The 24999-nt window shown below is 41.5% G+C and overlaps 1 protein-coding gene and 1 pseudogene across 4 annotated transcripts; both read right to left on the minus strand.

Annotated features, from left to right (window-relative positions):
* Positions 1-6052: 6052 nt before the first annotated feature.
* LOC100968917 (T-complex protein 1 subunit delta-like) lies at positions 6053-7907 on the minus strand (annotated as a pseudogene).
* Positions 7908-13935: 6028 nt separating this feature from the next.
* MRPS33 (mitochondrial ribosomal protein S33) lies at positions 13936-22812 on the minus strand. 4 transcript variants are annotated; one of them, XM_008965949.4, is made up of 3 exons: positions 22683-22812; positions 18184-18425; positions 13936-14310 (listed from the first exon to the last, which is right to left on the minus strand). In XM_008965949.4, the coding sequence occupies exons 2-3, from the start codon at positions 18396-18398 to the stop codon at positions 14205-14207; spliced, it is 321 nt and encodes a 106-aa protein (XP_008964197.3). In that variant the 5' UTR covers positions 18399-18425; positions 22683-22812; the 3' UTR covers positions 13936-14204. The 4 variants fall into 4 exon arrangements, with proteins under 4 accessions (XP_008964197.3, XP_008964198.3, XP_003813434.3 ...); XM_008965950.4 differs by having other exon boundaries at positions 18184-18382; positions 22683-22768; XM_003813386.7 differs by lacking the exon at positions 22683-22812 and adding an exon at positions 22322-22456.
* Positions 22813-24999: the final 2187 nt, after the last annotated feature.

The following is a 24999-nucleotide window of genomic DNA, read 5'->3' on the forward strand; positions in this document are numbered from 1 at the left end:
AGAGTTTATCTCTTTCAATTTTGCTTCCACCAGAATTCCTAAAAGGGATTCTCATGTTTTAGAGGCATATTTAACACCTGGAAGAGCTTGTTGGGAATGCAGAGTCCTGGGCTGCAGCCCAGCCTGCTGACTCAGAGAAGCCCCTGATGATTCTCAGTAGGTGGATTGAGCCCATCCTGCGAGCATAATTGCCTTAGTGAATTCACACTAATTGACAAGGCACTTGAGGAAAACAAAAACAAAAACAAAAAAACAACAACAGCAACAAAAAATGTAGGTCTCGTGACACTAGGAAAGAAAGTCATGTTTTTACCCCTGCTGGTCTCCCACCACAAGCTACGGGCAAAGAAGGGAAGAGATCCAAAGCAGAGAAAACACAAAATAGACAAACCTCAATTTTTACATCATAGGGGTATTTTTAAAAGGCTGTGTATAATCAAATTTGTGTGAGTTAATCTTTACTTTCCCTTAAGTCTAACTCAATGTATCCACTTTTGATTTTTAATGTGGTAATGACTTTGTCATCTTTTTTTTCTCTTCTACTTATGCCATACTTGTGGCATACTTATGCCAGCCTCTCCATCCAGAATTGAACTGCCTGTGAACCAGCTACAGAGAGCACCCAGGGCCATTTGCCTCACAGCAGCAGAGCTGCTTGTTTACCGAGAGCTCCAGCCCCTTGTTGGCAAAGGTGGACCTCTTGTCTCTCAGGGATCACTCTGCCTCTGGGTTCCTGTATCCCTGTGTGGGATTTACACACTGCCCGAGGGCCTGGCTCTTCCTGGGTTCTGCTCCACTGTTGCCCAGCTGACCTGTCAAGTTGTGGTTGGAGACCCAGAGTGACCCAGCCCCTACATCGCCCATCAGACTTGTTGCCCTGGTCTGGCTGGCCATTTATCTGGCTCTGGGATTAACTCTAAAATCCTGAGGGCACCAGCCTTCTAGGAGTCTGATATGGGCCATTTTCCCTGGAAATATAAATGAAACTGACTGGCGTGGGAGCACTTATAGCTCTTGCTGGTCCTCCTGGTCCTGGGTCCAACCTAAAAGGATCTTTTTCACCATTCCCACTGTCCCTGATCAAATCCATCTCTCCTTATTTGTCATATGGACCACCCTGGTGCTCTCCTGACTTACCTCCTTCCACCTTTTTTAGTCTATTTTAGTCCACCGTCCGTTTGGCTGCCCGAGGAAACTCTGTAAACTATGGATCTGACATCATTACCCTGCCATGTCCCTTTAATAGTTCCCCATTATCTGAGGGTAAAGCCAAAATTCACAATGGCCCACAAGGCCCTATCTCACCAGCCTGATCTCTCTCTCTTTCTCTCTCTCTCTCTCAAATCTTCCCCAAAATGCCACTTATGCTCTAGCTATAGCGAACATCTTATTCTTTCTTTCTTTTTTTTTTTGAGACTGAGTCTCACTCTGTCACCCAGGCTGGAGTGCAGTGGCACGGTCTCAGCTCACTGCAAGCTCCGCCTCCCTGGTTCACGCCATTCTCCTGCCTCAGCCTCCCGAGTAGCTGGGACTACAGGGGCCTGCCACCACGCCTGGCTAATTTTTTTTGTATTTTTAGTAAAGACGGGGTTTCATCGTGTTAGCCAGGATGGTTTCGATCTCCTGACCTCGTGATCCGCCCGCCTTGGCCTCCCAAAGTGCTGGGATTACAGGCATGAGCCACCGTGCCCAGCCTTATTCTTTTTAAGTCTATGCCATCTTCCAATGCCACATTTGTGTCCTCATGTTATGTCCTCACCCTGGAATGTTCTCTCTTCCCATTTTTGTCCCTCTTGCTTTTTCTTCAGCTTTTTTTTTTTTTTTTTTGAGACAAGGTCTTGCTCAATCACCCAGGCTGGAGTGCAGCCTCGACCTCCCAGGCTCAAGTGATCTCCCACCTCAGTCTCTTGAATAGCTGAAATCACAGGTACGTACCACTATGCCTGGCTAATTTGTTTATTTTGTAATGATAGGGTCTCCCTATGTTACCCAGGCTGGTCTCAAACTCCTGTACTCAAGAGATTCTCTTGCCTTGGCCTCACAAAGTGCTGGGATTACAGGTGTGAGCCACCATGCATGGCCTTGTCTTTTTTCTTGAATAAGAATCTCACCTTGTCCCCCAGGCTGGAGTGCAGTGGTGTGATATTGGCCCATTGCAGCTTCGACCTCCCAGGTTTAAGCAATCCTCCTGCCTCAGCCCCAACAAGTAGTTGAAACTACAGGCATGCACCACCACACCCAGGTAATGTTTGTATTTTTTTTTCTAGAGACGGAGTTTCACCATATTGCCCAGGCTGGTCTCAAACTCCTGAGCTCAAGCAATCCACCTGCCTTGGCCTCCCAAAGTGCTAGGATTACAGGCATAATCCACCATGCCCCGCCCTCCTTTAGCTCTTTTAACATTTTTTGTTTTTTTTTTTTTTGCATATTATTATGAAATGGTAAGCATTCGTGACGGAAAATTCAGAAAGTGTAGAAAAGAAAACCAACCATAGTCTCATCTCTCATAAGCAACAAATGTTAATATTTGGGCATAGTTCCTCCAGTCTTTTTGTTCATTTGCATTTTTCTTTTGATAACTGACAGCATTCTATACATGAACTCGTATATTCATTTTTTAAAAATTTTTTGAGACAGGATCTCTGTTGCCCAGGCTAGAGTACGGTGGCCCAAACACAGTTCACTGCAGCCTCAACCTCCCAGGCTCAAGCGATCCTCCCACGTCAGTCTCCTGAGTAGCTGGAATCACAGGCACACACTAACATGCCCAGCTAATTTTTAATTTTCTTGTGGAGACGGGGTCTCACTTTGTTTCCCAGGCTGGTCTCTAATTCATGGGCTCAAGTGATCCTCCCACAGTGCTCCCAAAGTGCTGGGATAACAGGCGTGAGTCACTGTGTTTGGCCTATGTTGTCTTAAAATAGTCTTAAATACCAACATGGGCAATATAATGAGACCCTGGCTCCACAAAAAGTAAAAGAATTAGCTGGGTGTGGTGGCATGCACCTGTAGTGCCAGGTATTTGAGAGGCTGAAGTGGGAGGATTGCTTGAGCCCAGGAGGTTGAGGCTGCCATTGAGCCATGATTGCACCACTGACCTCCGGACTGGGTGATAGAGCAAGACCCTGTGTCAATTTTTTTTTTTCCTGAAACATATTTTAAAAAAACAAACTTTTTTTTTTTTTTTTTTTTTTTGAGATGGAGTCTCGCTTTATTGCCCAGGCTGGAGTGCAATGGTGTGTTCTCAGCTCACTGCAACCTCTGCCTCCTGGGTTCAAGCGATTCTCTTGCCTCAGCCTCCCAAGTAGCTGGGACTACAGGTGTGCACCACGTTCAGCTAATTTTTGTATTTTTAGTAGAGACAGGGTCTCACCATGTTGGCCAGGCTGGTCTCGAACTCCTGGCCTCAGGTGATCCACCTGCCTCGGCCTCCCAAAGTGCTGGGATTACAGGCATGAACCACTGTGCCCAGCCAAAAAAGCTTTTTGAAAGTACAATTCAAAAAATTTTAAATAAAATTTTAGACTTACCAAAAAGTTGCAAAAATATACAGAGAATTCCTGTATATTCTTCACCCAACTTCCCTTAATGTTAACATCTTATAACCAGAGTATAATTATCAAAACTAAGAATTTTTTTTTCCACCATAAAGTTACTACTTTTCTCTTTGTAAATAATATTTTTTGTGGGGGGGATACTTTGAGAGCATACAAATATCCTGCTTCTCCTTAAACTTTTGCCCATCAATTTTAGCATCCATCAGTGGATACTGCTTGCAGTTATTATTACTGCGATATTCTAACCGAGATTTTCTATTTCCTTATTCCTTACATTTTACAATTGGAATTCTTCTGTAAAGTAAAGTACCTTCTCCTCAATTTATTTATACTGTATGGACTCAAAGATTTTTATTTAACCATTGGGTTTTAATCTAGTACTATCATAATATAGTACTATGCTTAATCCAGTAGTATTCTTATTTATTTTGTTGCTCAAATTGTTTCAGCCTTGGCCATAGGGGGCTCTTTCAGTTTGGCTCTCGTGCCCTTTCAACAAGATCCCCATCCTTTTTTTTATGGGGGGGCACTTCATTAGTTTTTAGCATAATTTGTGTCTTAACCTCTCCCAGCTCTGGAATCCACTATTTTTCCAAGGAACCACAATTTCTTTTGTTGGAGAATAGTATTTAGAAAACAAGGTCAGCCAGGCGTGGTGGCTCACGCCTGTAATCCCAACACTTTGGGAGGCCGAGGAGGGCAGATCACGAGGTCAGGAGATCGAGACCATCCTGGCTAACATGGTGAAACCCCGTCTCTACTAAAAATACAAAAAAAAAAAAAATTAGCTGGGCGTGGTGGCAGGCACCTGTAGTCCCAGCTACTTGGGAGGCTGAGGCAGGAGAATGGTGTGGGCCCAGGAGGCGGAGCTTGCAGTGAGCCGAGATCGTGCCACTGCACTCCAGCCTGAGTAACAGAGCAAGACTCAATCTCAAAAAAAAAAAAAAAAAAAAAAAAAGAAAACAAGGTCTACGACTTGCATTTTGGAGTCAAAAAACATGGATATTACTAACAGCTAAGTATACATGCTGCCAGATTTTTTTTCAGTAAGTTTAAACTAAACACACTGCCACCAATTTTTCCAGTTCTACTAAATCATATTGTGTGTCAATTCAAATGGATTATCATTCATCTATCTTTCTCTTTATTCTTCCCTCCATCCTTCTGTCTCTCCTACTCTCTTTCCTTTTATTCTTACTTTCTCTTTTAATATAATGAGAAAAATGTACCTCATTTATTCTTCAATCCAGGTGAGTTTGGATATTTCTTTCATTCATTCAACAAAAATTTAGTGATGCCAACTGAGTCAGATTCTAGGCAATAGAGACATCCTCTTTTGGTTAATATTTTCATGGAATATCTTTTTCCATTTTCTCACTTTCATTCTACGTGTATCTTTGGATCTAAAGTGAGTCTCTTATGGACAGCATATAGTTGGATCATGTGTTTTTATCCATTCTTTTAATCTCTGTCTTTTGATTAGAGACTTTAATCCATTTGTATTTAAAGTAATTACTGATAAGCAGGGACTTCTGTTATTTTGCTATGTTTTCTACATGCCTTATGGCTTTTTAGTTCCTCATTTTCTTTTAATTTTTACATAACTTTCCTTTATTTTTTTTTAGAGAAATGTTTAAATTCCTTTATCATTTCTCTCTGTGTGTGTGTGTGTGTGTGTATATATATTTTTTCCTGTTGCTCAGGTTGGAGTGCAGTGGCTTGAACATGGCTCACTGCAGACTTAACCTCCTGGGCTCAATTGATCCTCCTGCTTCAGCCTCCTGATTAGTTGGGACTAGAGGCACAGGCACATGCCACCACGTCCAGCTATCTTTTGTATTTTTTTGTAGTGACAAAATGCCTGGCTCCCAAAAGGGTAAAATGAGAAAAATAGAGGAGAAAAGAGGGTCCTTACCCTTTAAATCCCCTGAAGTCACTTCAGCTAAAGGCAGAGGGGCTTGCAAGAATAGGAGGAGGTGCAACAACAATGGCTACCTCTTTGTATGCACTTCTGTGTTCAGAAGCAGACCATTTGTCTGAATAATGTCACTGTAGACATGAGTGTACAAATACCTCTTTGAGACCACCAATGTCAGTGGTCTGATTTTTAAAAATCAATTTTAATTACATAATTTTCAACATCTCATATGGGTCCCCACATTATTCTTGCATTTTACAATTTCTCTTGTGTTCTCTCCTATTTGGTTTTCCAAATGGATTGTTTTTCCAACTGCACTCCAAAAATGTCTATTAAAATTTTGATAAAAATTATAAAATAAATTATATAAATTAAATGTAAATAATTATCTTTTTGGGAAACCAAATATTTAATGTGTTCACTAAATTGTATCAATGCAATTTCAAGCAAATGCCAATTGGAAGACCAAGCCCAGGAATTCATAGAGGAAACAATCTTCCAAATAATAAGGAGCACTAAGGTGATCTTCCCCTTCAGCCACAATACTAGTAGCTATAAGAGTGTAAGTCAGTCAGTATTATCCAGATTTCTGAGCATTTACCACAGCATCAATTTTCAGAATTCTCTGGACAGTTTCATTTGCTAGGGTCAGAGCAATAAATGAAATCACAAAAGTTGGGCAGCCAGTTTTCCAAAATGGAAATACTGCCCTTTTGATACTAATGCCTGCAATTTTTTTCTTGTTAGGCATGTTGATTTCTTAGTTCTGTTACTGTAGAAATGGGATTCAAAGCCAGCATTTTCAGCTAGTGTAGTTGGAATGACCTCCATAGCATCTGCAAAACATGAACACTGTAAAATTCCATACCACTCAATGTTCACAAACATTCAGTTAACCATAGGGCCAATTCTATTGGAGCACCACCTCCTGCAGTAAGAGCTCTCTTCACCAAACAGCAAATAATACATAGCACATCGTGAATGGAAGGCTCAATTCTTCAGTCCTATGACAATTTTAACTGTTTTTCCAGCACTTGTACAGCCTGTAGTCTTGAGCAGTTTTCCAGAACCATTTAAACTGACCTTCTCAGCTAACTCAGCAAAACCCAGCATGTCAGTGTGACTTGGTCAGTACGAGCAACTGGTTTGGTTCCAATTGTCTTACAAATGAATTCAACATCTTCTTTTTCAATATTCTTAACCAACATAATAATTTTGTTCAGGAAATGTCATGCAAGATCACTAGGAGCGTCTCTAAAGTGTCCTGTATGAGAAGGACATTATATCCCATTTGTAAAAGTTTGCTATACTAAACTTAAAATATAGGCTCTCTCTCTCATAGCATTTAGTCCATCTGAACATTGTCAGAAACTGCTACTTGATTTCCAAATCTGTTGGGAGCAGATAAGCAAAACTGAATGTGCCCAATCTTAGCCTTTTCAAATTGGGTTATGCCAGAATTTACCACTTTCTGGGTGAGAATAAGACCTTCCACCAACTCACAGTCATCAATTTTTCCACCAAGTTTCTTAACCGCAGTCATGTATTGCTTAACAATGGGGTACAATCTGAGAACGGCATTGTTAGGTCATGTTGTCGTGCAAACATCATAGAGTGTACTTACACAAACCTAGGTGGTATAGCCTACTACACACATAGTTACATAGTATAGCCTATTGCTTGTAGGCTATAAACATGTACAGCATGTTACTATACTGAATACTACATATCTAAACATTGAAAATGTACAGCAAATACATGGCATTATAACCACTGTCATATGCAGTCTGTTGTTGACTGAAATACTGTTACATGACACATGACTGTATGTTAATATCTCTAAGATTTACAGTAGTACCTGTAGCTGGGTCACTTTCATCACTGCATTTACACTCGTCGGAGGAAGCAGAACTTGAATACTGAAAGACAACCTGTGAGTTCAAAGAACTGGTGGCACTGTTTAACAAAGTTTCTCTGTCATTCAGTTCCACAGGTTGAGATATGTTACTTAAGATCTCAATACCCTTTTCCAAAGACTTCTGGGATGACTTGGAAGTGATGGTTGGATGAATCCCTTTCTGAAGAAGCTTGGCCCAGGAACCTATGAGAGAGCCAGCAATAGTGCCAACTGATGCAGTGCTATCTCCTGCTTCTATATCTTAGCTCCCCCAGCATTCTCCTGCTGGATGTGACACTTGCATTTGTTTCAGAATGGTGGCACCATCATTTGTAGTGATCACATTGCCTTTTCCACCTTTAATCTTTTTTCCCATTCCTTTTGGTCCAAGGCTTGTTTTAATAGCATCAGCAACAGCTTTGGCTGTGATGTTGCTGAACCAGATCTCAGCCTGCTTGTCATATCCCTGACAGGCACCTTTCACACAGCAGCTGGCAGCCCTGGTGGGTGCCCTGCTCCATGGTCCAAACAACATCTTTACTTGGGCATGTTAACTAAAACTTCCTCCTTATGTGTTACATCTTGTTTTGTTTTTTGTTTGTTTTGCTGTCAGGTTCTAAAGATGTGCTCCTTTAGGGTTAGGGAAAGGCTCCAGGATGGCTATGGAATTCCACTAGGGAGCTAGAGGGCCACAGGAATCTACCAGCTGGGGGACTTTGGCCAAGTTACTTTAAACCATAGTTCTCAAAGTGTGATCTCCAGACCAGCATCATCAGCCACACCTGGGAACCTATTACAAATACAAATTCTTGGGCCCTGTTGGAGATCTATTGAACAAGAAACTGGGAGTGGGGCTTAGCCATTTATGTTGAACAAACCCTCAAGATGCTGCTGATGAATACTTAAGTTTGAGAAATACTGTGTTAAACCATATTTCTTAACCTTGGCTGCACAGTAGAGCCACCTAAGGAGCTTTTCTCTATCTACCCCTATTCTGATTAGTCTGGAGGGGGACCGGTGACAGGAATCTTGATTCTAATGCATAACCAGAGTTGAGAACCACAGCTCTGAACTTGTTTGTGTATAAAATGGGGGAAAATAATACTTACCTCTTAGAGCCGTTGTAGGGATTAAGTGATACAACTTACAGTAAGAGTGAAGCAGGCCGGGTGGCTCACGCCTGTAATCCCAGCCCTTTGGGAGGCCGAGGCAGGTGGATCACTTGAGGTCAGGAGTTAGAGACCAGCCTGGCCAACATGGCGAAACCCCGTCTCTACTAAAAACACAAAACAAAATTAGCTGGGCGTGGTGGCGGGCGCCTATAATCCCAGCTACTCTGGAGGCTGAGGCAGGAGAACGGCGTGAACCCGGGGGGCGGAGCTTGCAGTGAGCCGAGATCGCACCACTGCACTCCAGCCTGGGCGACAGAGCGAGACTCCGTCTCAAACAAACAAACAAACAAACAAACAAACAAAAACCAAAAATACTAGCTGGGTGTGGTAGCGCACGCCTGTAGTTCCAGCTACTTGGGAGGCTGAGACAGGAAAATCACTTGAACCTGGGAGGCGGATGTTGCTGTGAGCCAAGATGGTGCCACTGCACTCCAGCCTGGGCAACAGAGCGCGACCCTGTCTCAAAAAAAAAGAGTGAAGCAGAGTGTCTAGCAAATGGTGAAGCACTTGACAAATGATAGTTACTGGTATAATAATACTCAGAGAGGTTAGAGCTACATCACCAGGTCAGGAAAAGACAGTGGGACTTTGAGGGTTCAGGTTATGACTCTGAGGTTGCCAGGCCATGCACCATAGCTCTCACTAAGCAAAGTTTTTATGGTTGCTTGTGGGTCTTTGTTCATACCATTTGCTTCAACCCTTTCTCTCTGCTTGTGAAAATCCTACATTAAGAGTGTGATGAAAGGTACAGGGTTTGTCACCTACCAGGGATGGAGAATAGAAAAAAAAGAAGGTACATGTTTTAGAGTCAGCAGTTTGAACTTAAAACTTCAGTCTAGACATTTATAGCTGTGTGATCTTGAGCATTGGTCTCCTTATCTGCAAAATGGGGATATTTATCATATGGGGGGGCATCAAATAAGATATAGCCTGCAAAGCGCAATGTATTAAACACTCCAGAAATGCTGGCCTTATCTGTATTTATTGCTGTCCTGCTTGGGAAGTCATTCCTGATGATGCAAACATTGACCTCTTTTATCTCTAACCCTCTTTTTAAATATTAACTTGTTACTAGTTTGGTGCTTAACCCACTGGCCATTTCTCACAGATATTCTCAGACTGGAGCTCTTTTTAGATTAATCTGTATCCTTAGTCTTTCAATTTCTGTTTAGAATAGTTTTTATTCTAAACTCAACAGGCCAATTGTTTGTGGCTCTATCGGGAAAATGATTCTGCACTGAGCCCAATTTAGATTGTCTTACTGAGACAAGGCTAGGTGGAGCTCGGTCTTCTGCAACAGGGACACAGAACATTCTCCATAAATGAATCCATCCTTTCAGAAAACACATATTTCCTTAAGTAGAATGGAAAAGGTCTCAGAATCTACCTTGGTTTAACTCTACTTTCTACTTTAATGTGAATCTGTAATATTGCCACATCTCCAATTAAGTTACAAAATTGCATCTGGCTAGTTTTATAACTCTTCTCTCCATTTTGCTGCCTTTATGGCATTTAAAAAACATTTCACTGTTTTAAGTTCAGCATAAAAATTTTACTGTTTATCCAGTTATCTTAGTATCCAGGGCTGGACAGTCTCTCTGTTTTATCTAAGTATCCTTGAATGTAATACTGTTTGTTTTGCTGATTCTTTTTTTTTTTTTTTTAAGAAATGCTTTCTTCTGAACCTTTCTTGAGTACTTAACGAAAGCCATGAAGGCAGGGTTGGCAGGATAACAGATGTTTCCCCCTATTTATTGCTCCTGAAGTTTGTTCCCTGCTCTAAATCTCTAAAATTAGGCACATAGGATCTTTGGGAGAAATGTGTGAGTAAAGAGAGACGGGGTGAAGCAGGCAGAATTTCAAATTTTGATTTATTCTTTCTTGGAAAATGATTTATAAATACAAGCATTATGGTTATATATGTTTATATGATGCCTTATGTTTATTTTGAAACACACATATATGGTGCTTAAAAAATAAACTTATGGAGCCCATAATTACATAAATAATAAGATGTTACCTCTCATCTACCTCCTCTTCCTGAACCTATCATGCTGCTTGTAAACGTGGCGAACTTTATATTTTTAGGAGATATGTGTCAATGCTGCCACAGAAAATTGCGCTAGTAAGACACAGCAGTACTTACTAGTCACATAATGTGCTATATGTAAAAGTTTTTAACTTTTTATAATTTACAGAGTTCTTTTCACAAATATCTTATTTCATTAATCCAGTGAAGTATTATGATTTTATAGAGAAGGAAAGAGGTTCAGAGAAGTAACTGACGTCACATAATCAGTAAGTACACTATATCACAAACCCATGACTTTTGAATCTAAAACCCAGTCTTTTTACTATGTTATGCTGAAATCGAGGGCAAAATGGTCTATGCACACTGATCCCCACACGTTAGAAAGCACCAATAGTTTAGGTTTTGACCAGAGAAATCCAATTAAACAAACTGGCTAGTCTAAACTTGGAGTTAAAGATTTTTTTCTGATTACACTTAGTCACCATCTTAACCATTGGTCACTGTTGTCCTGAAATTTGTTGACTTCCCTGGTGTCAAGAGTTAACTTTTCCTTATCTTCTATTGATACCTTCCAGCTGGTCCATCGTACTTCTGTACAGGCTGTTTTGAGTCACACAGCTTGCTCTATCAATTGAAGGTATAGCTTATGTACAAATGTATTTTAGCTTTCATTTCTGATTTTCAGCCTGGAGCAGTGGCACACTAATCTACTTCTGCGTTATCTACAAACTTCCCTGTCAATCATTGCCAAGGCTCACTGCAGGGTCAGGGTCTGAGATCTCACTGAAGCTCTTCCATCGGCAAACCAATACATTGATTCTTTACTTGTTTTCTGACTCAGGTCTGCTGTTAGAATGTAATGCAGTTATTCTCTTTAAAATATCATGCTAATTCTCTTAAGTTCCTCTTACATTCAGATCTTTCCCAAAAGCTGGAGATCACATAATTCAAACATCTGCTGAGCTACATTGGGTTCAGGCTGAGATCCTGTTTCTCAGCTCAACATCCTGGGGTAATCATCCACCTACACCTGGCTCAGCTGCATTGGCCAAGAATAACAGTGCATCTGCACTTTTCTAAGCACGTTTCTGAGATCTTGCCAATACTTTGTAATACACACATGCTCATTCACACAGTCTTAGGGACTAAGTCTATTTGTCTCTGTATCCTCTACAACTATCATGTGTCAAGCACATGGCAGGTGCTCAGTAAAAAGTTCTAAATGGGCTGGGTGTGGTGGCTCATGCCTGTAATTCCAGCACTTTGGGAGTCTGAGGTGGGTGGATCAGGAGGTCAAGAGGTTGAGACCATCCTGGCTAACACAGTGAGACACCTTCTCTACTAAAAATACAAAATATTAGCCGGGTGTGGTGGTGGGCGCCTGTAGTCCCAGCTACTTGGGAGGCTGAGGCAGGAGAATGGCGTGAACCCGGGAGGTGGAGCTTGCAGTGAGCTGAGATTGCGCCACTGCACTCCAGCTGGTGAGAGTGAGACTCCGTCTCAAACAAAAAAAAAGGTCTAAATGAATGAATTCTCCTTTTGCTGGAATTCACTTCTACCACATACAAACCACCCAATTTTATTTTATTTTATTTTTTTAAACAGGCTATAAAATAGGCCCTAGCCATACCATCTGGATTAGGTATCTTTAAAAATAGCATTCATTTAAACATATGTACTGGGAATCTTTCTACTTCAGGAATCATTCAGTGTTACAGAGAAAGAAAACTGTGGCTGGAGTAGCTGCTATACATACTCCAATAAATACTATCACACTAAAATGCTTTTATATTTTGATTATTTTTTGAATAATATATGTTTGAATATTGACACTATTGTACACTTAAATATGGTTAAGATCATTAATTTTATGTTTTTACTACAATAATAAAAAGTTATTAAAAAATTACTGGACATGCTAAAGATTCAGAACAACTCTTGGAAAAAAAAAATCAGAGAAGCCTTCACAATTTTTTTTTTGAGACAGAGCCTCGCTTTGTTGCCCAGGCTGGAGTGCAGTGGCACCATCTCAGCTTACTGCAAGCTCCGCCTCCCTGCCATTCTCCTGCCTCAGCCTCCCAAGTAGCTGGGACTACAGGCACCCACCACCATGCCCGGCTAATTTTTTTGCATTTTTTAGTAGAGACGGGGTTTCACCATGTTAGCCAGGATGGTCTCGATCCCCTGACCTCGTGATCCACCCGCCTCGACCTCCCAAAGTGCTGGGATTACAGGCGTGAGCCACTGTGCCCGGCCAAGCCTTCACAATTTCTTTGGAAACTCATTGCTGGAATACAATAAAACCAGCAGCGAGCTACTCAAATCTATACAACAGTCATCCCTCATAGAACTTCTAGTTATGTTCAAGCTTTTCCACAGAATTTCCAAAGCCCTTCATGATCTGGCCTCTGTTTTCTTACAGCCAACCATGAACAAAGTCAGTGTTTCTTGAACAGACAATTTCTTCATACCTTAGGGCTTTGCAAATAGTACTCTCTGCCTCAAACCCCTTTCTCACCATTTTCCTTTTGGCAACCTCTTATTTATTCTTCAAGGTTCAGCTTAAATATCATTTTTTTTTGAGATGTAGTCTTGCTCTGTTGCCAGGCTGGAGTGCAGTGGCGTGATCTCAACTCACTGCAACCTTTGCCTCCCTGGTTCAAGCGATTCTCCTGCCTCAGCATCCCGAGTAGCTGAGACTACAGGCGCATGCCATGACGCCCAGCTAATTTTTGCATTTTTAGTAGGTGGGGTTTCACCATGTTGGCCAAAATGGTCTCGATCTCTTGACCTTGTGATCCACCCACCTCGGCCTCCCAAAGTGCTGGGATTACAGGTGTGAGCAACAGCGCCCGGCTTAAATATCATTTCTTTAGGGAAGCTTTCTTTAAATTCCCTAATGTGATTTGGGCTTCTGGCTGTCTCTCTCTGCATTCATCCATCCATCCATGCTCTTATAGAAGTCTGGCTTTTTCCTTTGTAGCATGTAATACAATTGTATGTAATTATGTAATATTAGTCCCTCCCACAAGACTGAAACTTACATGAGGTAGGGAGTATTTCTCTTGCTAACCACGTGTATTACCAGGGCCCCAATATCTTGTACAGAGCAGGTATTCAATACTTCCTTTTAAAAGATACTTACTCTACAAATTCATCTTAATAGATTTCTCAAAGGAGTAGGTGAAGACACACAAAAAGTTTGTGAGCTTGGTGGTGGAGACAGTGGCTGAAAGGCCCAAGATGAAAGAAGTTTAGGGCTGGGTGAGTCAGTAAGCAAGAAGGGAGAAATGAGGACACTATAGGATGCTCACTTAATGAGGATTCCCCCAGCATCCCATCCCACCCCAAACAAATCATCAAACAATAACTTAGGTATTTATTTCATTAGAGAATCAGGTAAACCTCACATTACACGGCCAAGGCCAAAATAATTTTGCACAGTTAGAATGTGTTCAAGAAACCAGCCACAATGTAACCGGATTAGATTTCACCAAGGAGATGACTGTGTTCCTCCAAATAAACTTCATTTAGGAAGATGACATTCCTCCAATATGTGGAAAGACAATAAATGCACTTTCTTCTCTCCGCCACTGAGGAAGAAAGTCTCCCTCTTGAGGGACCAACACTATTTCCTTTTTGCTGCTCTTTTCCCTTCTCCTTTCTTTGGTTTCTCCTTTCCACGAAGCTTCTTTAGTCGTTTTTGCTCATCCATAAAATCCTGATGCTCATCTCTGAATGAAGAAGGAAAAAATAATTAACCAGTTATTTTTACAAGAGTAGAAAAGTACACTAATCTAGCACTGCTCTCTTAGGTCATTCTGGTTATCGATCTTTGACTTTTACAAGTTAGCCACATGCTCAGCTTGGTGAACAAAAAGTATAGGGAGTCCCTAACATAGAGATGCGGTGTATTCCAAAAGTTCACTTGTAAGTCCGTTTCCCCTCACAGAAACACTGCCACAAGCTGCAGGGAAATTCCCAGGCCAGCCTACATAAACCTACATAACAATGACACAATACTAATGATTACCCCAAATTTCCCTGCAACACTAAGACTAAACAGAGAGGAGACAAAGTGGGAATCAGCTCCAATAGCTACACAGAGACCCTGACTGCCCTAGGAACTAGCATCTACTCAGAATGGGGTGAGGTCTGGAGGAAGCTCAGCCTGGCCAACATGGTGAAACCTTAGTGGCAGCAGGTAACTCACACAAAAAGGCTGCTGAGGAAAGGCTCAGGCAGAAGGAAGCCAAATCAAAAGACAGATACTAAAGGAATCAAAGCAGCCAGGACTACGTAAGTATGTGGATGGCACAGAAGTTGATGATTGCTTATATTATAAAAAAAGTCCACATCTTAAGCCCAGATACCTAAAGATTGGTATGGTGTTTAAACATGTAAGCTCTGGATTCCATGTGAACCTGGGTTCAAATTACGGCTCCACCATTTACTAGATCTGTCACCTTGGATAAGTGGCCTTACCTCCCTGCACCTTAGTTTCCTAACCTGTAAAGTATGGATAATAACAGTGTATGAATCAAATGTAAGAGAGGGGTGTGCTGAGCTTAAGTTTTAACTCTCTAGGCTATCCATGAACATCATGGACAGTATACAACTCTTTGGGATTAGTGGTGAGTGTCCCCAAATAATTCTCAACAGTGCAGCTAGTATAATTCTTCTAAAATATATGTCAGATCATGCCACTCCTGTTCATAGCCCTGCAAATAGTTCCCCATTTCAACCAGAGCAAATGCCATTGTCCTTACTATGGCTTCACAGCCCCTTGCAATCCGTCTCCAGTCCCACACCCTCCCGGTACCTGCACGCCTCCTGGAAAGGAACACTCCCACCTCAAGGCCTTTGCTGTGCTCTTGCCCCTCTGCCTTGCAAACTCTTCCCCAAGTCCTACTTGGCTCACTCACCACCTTCAAGCCTCTGCTTAAACCTCAACTCCTCAACGAGGCTGACCCTGACTGTCCTGTTTCATCCTGTAATCTAGCCTCTCCCCACCTACTGCAGGCCCCGTCAGAACTCTGGATCCTGCTCAGCCGGCTCTACTATTTTTTTCCACAGCATGTTCAACTTTGTAACAGATCCTATAATTTACTTATTTTTTTTTCCCCCTCTTCTGTCCCTCCTTCATTCTCATCAACCGTTGGACAGAAAGAAAGCTTTCTGGCGACTCTGTCTCTGTTGATGATACAAGCTAGGTACCTGGTTAACTGAATGAATCAATTGTTTCTGAGAACTGGTGCTTCCCTCCCTCTTTTGCAGGTCTCTGAATAATATTTTCTTTATTGGAGACTGTCTAGTTTCATCCTGCCTGATGCCACAGGAAGCCTAGCATTAGAGGTATCATTTACCATACCTAGTGACTACGTGAAAATAATTTTGTTTTTCTATGGATAACTATATTTCCCTGTCCCCAAAGATAGCTAAGTCTTTATTTTTCAAACAAACAGACAGCAGCAGCAAAAAGATCAATTAAAATAACTGAATGTGATTTTTTCATGGGTTATAATCTTCTCCTCAGGATATCTGCCTCCCAATATTTTATTTTGGGTTATAATAAAATTAGTTTTTATTTTCTGAGCCCAGACTAATGGCAAGAGAGGTAGTCCCAAAGCAATTCCAAACATTCAAAACATGTCATAGATTGTAACCTCTAATGTTAACCAAGCACATCTATTATGTTCACCGCTGTTCCCCTAGTGCCATCTTAAGTGCCTGCATGTGGAAGGTACGTAAGAAATATCCACTGGATAGTGAATGTACCAATCTTTAGTGATCTGCAATGAATGTTATGCTGTACTATTAATTCTATTGTATTAGAATAAATGGTTCCCAATAATTTTAGTATTGTTGCCCAAAGACAAGTCCAATTACAACTTGTTAAATTTTTAAAAAGATGGTAGGTATTTTAACTTTATACAATTATGTACTATTTGAATTCTTTTGTAATGGGCATGTATTAGTTTGGTAATTAAAAAAATAATAATTTTTTTTTTTTTGAGACCGAATCTCGCTCTGTTGCTGGAGTGCAGTGGCACGATCTCGGCTCACTGTAACCTCTTCCTCCTGAGTTCAAGCAATTCTCCTGCCTCAGCCTCCCAAGTAGCTGGGATTACAGGCATGTGCTACCACACCCAGCTAATTTTTGTATTTTTAGTAGAGACGGGGTTTCACCATGTTGGCCAGGCTGGTCTCGAATTCCTGACCTCAAGTGGTCTGCCCGCCTTGGCCTCCCAAAGTGCTGGGATTACAGCTGTGAGCTATCATACCTGGCCAAAAAAATAATTTAATGAGAAAGATCACATAGGTATTTGATTTTTTTTTTTGAGATAGAGTCTTGCTTTGTCACCCAGGCTGGAGTACAGTGGCATGATCTTGACTCACTGCAACCTCCATCTCCTGGGTTCAAGCAATTCTCTTGCCTCAGCCTCCCAAGTAGCTGGAATTACAGGCGTGTGCCACCACACCCAGCTAATTTTTGTATTTTTAGTAGAGACGGGGTTTCACCATGTTGGCCAGGCTGGTCTCAAACTCCTGACCTCAGATGATCTGTCTGCCTCGGCCTCCCAAAGCGCTGGGATTATAGGCCTGAGCCATTGTGCCTGGCCTGATCTTTTTTTTTTCAGAGATGCACACAGTTCTAAGCACCTACTCCCTAGACATACACACACATACAAACACATGGTGTTAAGAACCTGTGTGATTTACGTATTATCCTTAAAGGCAAACTACAGCTTATCCAGACCAAATTAATATGTCAAAAAGGGTACAAAATAAAAATGCCAGAAGACAGTAGGAAGAAATGTCAACAAAAATGCCACCAGAAGAGAAAGAAGGCTCCCACATACCAGTTAAGCAGCAGATCAGGTGTCGGTCAGGGACTCTGTTCATCTGATAACAAGAGCCCACTGCCCTGGCAACCTTGGTGTTTCTGAGGCTTTCTTCCTCAGTACTTGGACCAGTTTTTCTCTGCATTGTTTTTTTTTTTTTTTTTCTCGAGATGGAGTCTCACTCTGTCGCCAGGCTGGAGTGCAGTGGCGCGATCTCGGCTCACTGCAACCTCCGCCTCCCAGATTCAAGCAATTCTCCTGCCTCAGCCTCCCGAGTAGCTGGGACTACAGGCGTGCACCACCATGCCCAGCTAATTTTTGTATTTTTAGTAGAGACAGAGTTTCACCAAGTTGGCCAGGATGGTCTTGATTTCTTGACCTCGTGATCTGCCTGCCTCGGCCTCCCAAAGTGCTGGGATTACAAGCGTGAGCCACCGCGCCCGGCCTCTTGGCATCCTTTTTAGAGTGCTCTTAGATTAACAAATGATTAAACACCTCTCTACAGCTCAGTATCTATTCAACATTAGTCATGTTGTAGACATAATTAAAATATATCTTCCAACAAGCATGAATTTCCTTTTTTTTTTGGTCTCTCCATTATGGGTATTTTGAAAGAAGCCTTTCTCCTGCCAACTGTACCTTTTGAACTACCTGGGCTCTATTATAAGAACAAAACTACAAGGATAGAAAGGCTAATTTTTTTCCTTTTCTGATCTACTGAAAAAAAGTCTCTCATAGGTCCCTCTTTGTGTTTGTCATCACCTGTAGAGTCCAAGAAATCGGAGGGTCTGCATGAGTTCAGCATAAGTGTGGTGATTTGGATACCAATCATAAGTCTCCTTCTTCTTGGCCAAGGGCAGTTCACTAAACAGTTTCACCACTTTCATAGACTTGGAATTAGTAGGCCTGGTGACTTCACCAAATAGCCGGGCACTGAGACGAGACATGCGGAAGGCATATTCTGAAAGGGAGGACATTTCTTGAGTGGCAAGGAGTTAGAGTTCCTATTGAAAATGAGAAGAAAGGTAAACAGGTTAGGGTAAGAAATTCCAAGATTAGCTAATGAATACGTTAGAAAATGCAAACACAGCAAGCCACTCATGGATCAGCGCAGTGTTGGCAGGATATGCCTTGGAGTGGAGAAGTATCCACAGTCCAAATGGCTATTTCCTTTCCATGCTTTACAGCTGCGATTTTTGCACTTCGTGTTTACATGCCATTACTTCCTTGCTGTATTGCCTCCTTTGCAACCAACTATTTTGTGATTCACCAGGTTATTTACTGACAGTCAGTTTACCTATTTGTAGGCTGGGGATGAAGAAGACAGGGAAACAAGTTATCCTAGTCCAGCATTATTATACCTTCAGAAAACACCCACCTAAGCAATCTGCAGCATTAATATGCTGACTGCTTGCCATCAAAAGGTGTAATCATGGCAGAGACATAATTATGTTGTCTTTACTATCAGTCCTTTGAACACTGTTCTCCTCAAGGGCTCCAGAAGGCTCTGAGAGCTGCTAATGAGTTATGAGGTCATTTGGCTTCTAGGTTACTGAACTGAATTTTGCCTAGAGACTGAGAGCCATTTGGGAAAAACAGACAGTAGCCCTATAAAAATAAATCCAATAGCTCAAAAGATCCATTTTCTTACTAAATAGAAGGCACGTATGAATTGTAAGGTTACTTGCTGTATCCTCCATCTTATATATTCTGCTTTAATGCAAACTAGCTAAGTTCTTATCAGCTGGAAACAGTAGCTTTTTCTTCAGAGACATACAACACTGAAATGGGTATAAGAATGATATCCGTGATATGCACGAATTACAGCTAATAGACATAAAAAACTATACAGGGGATACATAAAAATCAAGAAAGCTGCTGGTGGAATAACTATCTCAACTCAGTTTAGACCAGACGTAGGGGTTATTGTTGGCAGAATATGCCAATTTATGAGAAATTTTAGTAGTGAGATGAGAATCTTTGCTGACTCAGAGACTATCCTGGGAAACAGTTCAGCTGAGATGAAAAGGTGCTGATATTCAAGCAGGAAAAAGGCATAAACTTTGAAAAACCAATGGGAGAAATGTACCAAAAAACCCTCCTACATAAAAATGGTGCCAAGTGAATTTCAAAATAGTTCTTGCAAGAAAACAAACTGTGTTTAAATTAAGGAAGTTTTAATGCTTGTTTCAAGATCCATTAACAGAGGAGGCTGGGCATGGTAGCTCATGCCTATAATCCCAGTACTTTGAGAGGCTGAGGTGGGAGGATCGCTTGAGGTCAGGACTTCAAGACCAGCCCAGGCAACATGGAGAAATCTTGTTTTTACAGAAAAAAAAAACAAAAAACAAAAGAAAATAAGAAAATTAGTCTGGTATGGTAGTGCACACCTGTAGTTCCAGCTACTTGTGGAGGCTGAGGAGGGGGACATCGCTTGAGCACAGGAGTTTGAGGTTACACTAAGTTATGACTGCACTACTGTACTCTATAGCCTGAGTGACAGAGCAAGATTGTGTGTCAAAAAAAAAAAAAAAAAAAAAAAAAAAAAAAAAAAAAAGCAGAGGCTGATCTCAAACCACTGTCAACCTCAAAACCATTCAGAACACCAACCAAGCAATTTTGGGTCAATAGTGCCACCTGAAGGCTGGCAACGGTAGAACTGTCAGATCCAACGTCCACCCCTCCCTCCCCACCATCTGCAGATCACCTACAAGCCTGTTCTTCCTTTTCCATTCAGCATTCTCAGTTTCCTGATTCACTTCTTTCCCAACTCTGGTTGGGGGTGGGGTTGTTAGGACTAGGGTTATAGTCTCAAGGTGAAAAAAATTCATTTAGCAGTTTAATGTATAAACAAATCAGTGCCATAAACCTCTAAAAAGCCTTGCAAATGTCCAGAGTCACCTAGTTTCTTTGCATGCTTTTTCTCTTCCTTTGCCCTTTCCAAACATTAGATGCAAAAACAATAGTTGCTTCATCAACTTTGCTTTGTTTGCTTAATTACCATTGTGGCATCAGAATAGATTTCTGCTGTAATTGCACAGTATTTCCACAGTTAGTTATCTGTAAGCTGGTCTGGGAACTATCAGTTTGTTACAGTGTTTTCAGGAAAATCTGTTCTGAATTCCAAGTCCCTTTATTTGTCAATGAAGAGGCAACAGGGATTCCTGAGGCCTAGGTTTGACTACTGGCTCTGTCACTTAATCCTTGGGTTATTGTGAACAGTTACTCATCCTCTCTGAGTCTCCTTTTCTGAAAACAAAGCTTGCATGACTAGTGCGAAAATGAGTAACAGTGGCATTCAGTAGTAAATGGTAACTTACAAAAAAGAACGAGCCCAGATCTGTAAGTTTGGTTTTCATATATTCTACATAGACACATTTGTTTATTCCTTGTTCTTAATCATGTTTAAGAAAAAAAAAAAAGAGAGAGAGAGACAGACAGATAGATACTCCATATAGTAAAAACTTTGTGCCTCCCTGGAATGATGACCTCATTTACAAAGACTGACAGCCAGAGAAACATAGGGAGAGGACCAGCACCTTGGTAACTTGACAAGATAGCCAGGAGGAGGAAGGGACTCAGTAGGACAGTAGTCACTGAAGCCATCATAGGATGCTGCTGTTATGTCCATGCCCATTTTGGAATGTGGCAAATTACTGGGATACATACCTTGTAAGTAAAAAGGTCACACTAGAATCGGCTGGAACATGGTTATATCATAAAATCCAAGTCCTAAAGTTTTATGACAGAGAAAGGGAATAAGCCTTTTCAAACCTGAATCCCTTACTAGAAACAAAGGCCCACTTGCTAAACAGGAGGAAACCGAAAGTGGTTTTAACAATTACCAATGACACTGCTTTGTTGTTTCCTTCCACAGTGCACAGACACATGTCTCTCACGAAGAATAACACGGGAGCTTTTCTTATAATGTGCATGTCAATTACATTTTGATTCACATGAAACCATTCTCGGGGAGTACAAGTCACTTTAAGTGTTACCTTTCTTTAAATGTGAACTAAAGAAAACTGTACTCTCATGAAAAAAGTTAACTGGAGCTGAAAATGCTAAGCAAAAACAAATTACTCAAATGTGCTGAGCAAAACAAATTAAGCCCACATGAGAAGAAAATTCCCATATTTTTACTTTGGCATAACAGGGCAAACTTCTTTGATCTTTTTGATAGGTCTGATGCATTTAAAAGATTATTTCAATAAGTGGCTTTGTATTAGGTTTGCCTTTTCTCTTTGAAAGGTAAAGATGAAGTGCAAGAGTTCTTAACCGGGATGTGCTTCAGCGTTTTGAAAACAGTGGAAGTGTACATCTGTATGCTGATATGTGTATGTATGTGTGTGTGTAAATTGTTCTGGGAGAGAGCTTTCTCCAGTTTCCCAAAAACCATTGGTTAGCAGAACGCACCAGCTGCAGAATAAAAAAGCTGGTTGGAATCTCGCCTCTGCCTTTTAATGGCCACGTCGTTTTTGTAATGGTGCTTATTCTCTGCCAGGTTCTCTCATCGACTACACGAGGACAGTCATACTATCTGCGATGTGAAGCTAATATGCAAAATTCACGGCACAGTGCCCACCCTAATAACCATCAGGATCCAAGGAATTCACATACAGTGTACACACGTTGTCATAGAAACAATCTAAACATAAAAACAATCTCAACAGAATGCTTAAAAACAAAAAAACCCGGTACCGATTATTTTACGGAGTCATAGAGGCATCAACGGCACTGAAAATGTATTAGCTGCATTCAGCTCATCAAGAACAATCTTCAACTCCCTCCACCTGACTCGATCATGCCTGACTGTGATGGAAACTGTAGTAGTGTCAAGTCAACCGATGTTTGACTCGGGAGCGCATTTCGCAAATATTTTTCTTAAATATCACCTTACCGTATTTTTCTTAAGGTGGTTACAAAATTAATCTGCAGCCCACCACCCAAAGCTACAGTGCCGAAGGCCGTGTGATGAGCAGAGAAACTGAGCCTTCTACTGTTAACCAATATGGAAGAGAGTAACTGCGCCTGAGAGGAAATTACGGCAGCGGAAACGCGGGTATCCTACGTTTAAGAAATCCCCCAACTGAGGCAGAAAAAGGCCAAGTTATTTGTGTGATGCACGTGAACCGCCCGAGCTGGTCACTAATGAAGTGGATTCGCCCTATTCCTGGCGACTCTACAAGGTTGGAGACCCCCGTAGACCTCTACAGCCATCGCCCCTTGCTGCAGACCCCCAAAGTCACCGACAGCCTTACCTGGACCTGACCTTCCTCACCCACGCGCCCTCGTCCCGGAAGGCCCGCCCCCTACCCGGCTCCAAGCTCGCGCAGGCAACTATTACGGGGAGCAGTAGAGAAACGGAAGCTTGGCAGCTAGAGCGGAGCCCTAGTGAACGACCCGGAGTTACTAGCTCCCCCTCCTGAGGCCTCCGAGTGTACCTGGCGCCTGCGCAGTAAGGCTAGCGCCGCCGCCTGTGCGGAGGACCCGGGGAGGTGGTGGGCTGGGGAGAGTTAGGGAGGTCTGGCTCTCCTGGAAGGGCTTGCACGGTTCGGTAGTATGTTTTGGTGGGAATGGCTACAGACCTGCCTCCAAAAGCTCTGAAGCAATGGCGATGCGTGTGCCGTGTGGTCTTTCTGACCGACTTGCGGCGCCATCCCCCTCCCCTTCCATCTATCTGCTCATCTTCTAATAGTTAATTAGGATCCCCAGCTGCAAGCCTTCCTTGCTACTGGGTTAGGAGCGCTTTCCCCCATTGACCCAGGAGCTTCTTCAGGGAGTAGGGGATGGAACGTTTGTCTCCTCAGTAGTTATCTTAGACCTCGCTAGGCATATAGTAGAAAACATTGTGAGTATTTCACCCCATACTAAATCTGTTTTCAAGCAAGCCACATCCCATAGGCATTGTATGCAGCACTTACTCAATGTTTGATAGTTTGGGTGAGGAAACTGTACTAGTTTTCTGAGTATCGTTCAAGGCATTTTATAAATATTTCAAAATGTACCCTGGAATTAATATCGGTAGTGAGTTGCCTACCTAGTGGGTATTGTATTTACACCCTCTTTCCTCCTACAGAATTTACTTTTAAGTTAGAATTTGACGTCTAATCAATCTATGCTATAGGATTTGCTTTTATCAAGTTAAGTTTTGACATGTTATCAGCCTTATATGATATAGTAAACAGCCTTATAAAGTTGGGTCTAGTGACTACATTTAAGTTTACAAAGGGGTAATGAGTATCCTATACATGGCTACAGTCCAGAAAAGAAGTCCTAAGGAGCGAAACTCCTGGGAGAAATTTCGTCTTGTCTTTTGTACTTGTTTCTGTGGAGTTGGCTTGTTTTTATGTAATGGCCACTGAATCATATAAACAAGAAGACTTCCTTTACGTGTAAGCTGCTGGTTTAAAGCCAAATTTTAATTGGCTCGAGGCAAGAGCTATATATATATATGTGTATATTTTGCATAAACCTTGTTGGCTTCGTTTTGTACATCCTTCCTGTTTTTTCCTTTTCACGTATGAATTATTGGTGTTATCAATGTTTTGTGAATTACTATAAGCTACCATAAATCTTTCTTGAAACATAGCTAGGTATATAGAGTTTCAGGTGACTGTTTAGGTACTTTGCACTATCACTTTTATTAAGTCAATTTCATGGGGTTCATATTAGTTTCCTGAGGCTGCTATAATAAAATACCACAAACTCGGTGTTGTAGAGCAACTGAAATTTATTATCTTACAGTTCTAGAGGCCATAAATTCAAAATCAGCATCACTGGGCCAAAATCAAGATGTTGACAGGGCTGTGTTCCCTCCAGAGACTCTAGGGGAGAATCAGTTCTTTGACTCTTCCAGCTTCTGGTGGCTGCTGGCATTCATTGGCTTGTGGCCACATCACTTTAGACTTCAAGGCCAACATCTTCACATCTCTGCTCCCTTTTCACACTGCCTTCACTATGTGTGTCAGACTTCCCATTGCCTCCCTTTTAGGAATGTGTAATTGCATTTAAGGCCCATGGAGCTAATCCAAAATACTCTCTCAATCTGAAGATCCTTAATGTAATCACATCTTCAAAGGCCTTTTCCCCGTATCTGGTAACATTTGCAGGTCCCAGGGATTAGACTCTGTTATCTTTGGGGAACAGTTTTAGCCTACCACAGGATTAGAAGGAGTAAGCCATTGAAATTGGCCAATCAGAGACTGTTACTTATCAATAGGAAAGTTGGAATATTAGGGATGGAAAAATGAAATGAATAGAATAAAATTGAACCTCCTATGGATATTGACTTCACCAGACCTTGGCTTACCCATTTACACCTCCAAGATAATGCAGTTTTAAGAGCACTTTTTATAATCAGAGATTGCTCTATAAATCAGATATTTCCTTATATATTTCTATTTTCTGTAGTCCTGTGTTTTCCAATTGTGTGCTGTGAATCATTAGTTGGCTGTGAAATCAATTTAGTGAATAGAGACCAGCATTAAAAGAAAGACATTAGGATAAAAATATCTAAATGCATCACATGTAGTAGGGGTAATTATTGTTTCATGAAACAATATGTATATGTGCATT

Source organism: Pan paniscus, chromosome 6, assembly GCF_029289425.2.
Source record: "Pan paniscus chromosome 6, NHGRI_mPanPan1-v2.0_pri, whole genome shotgun sequence".
In the NCBI taxonomy this organism is placed as follows: domain Eukaryota; kingdom Metazoa; phylum Chordata; class Mammalia; order Primates; family Hominidae; genus Pan; species Pan paniscus.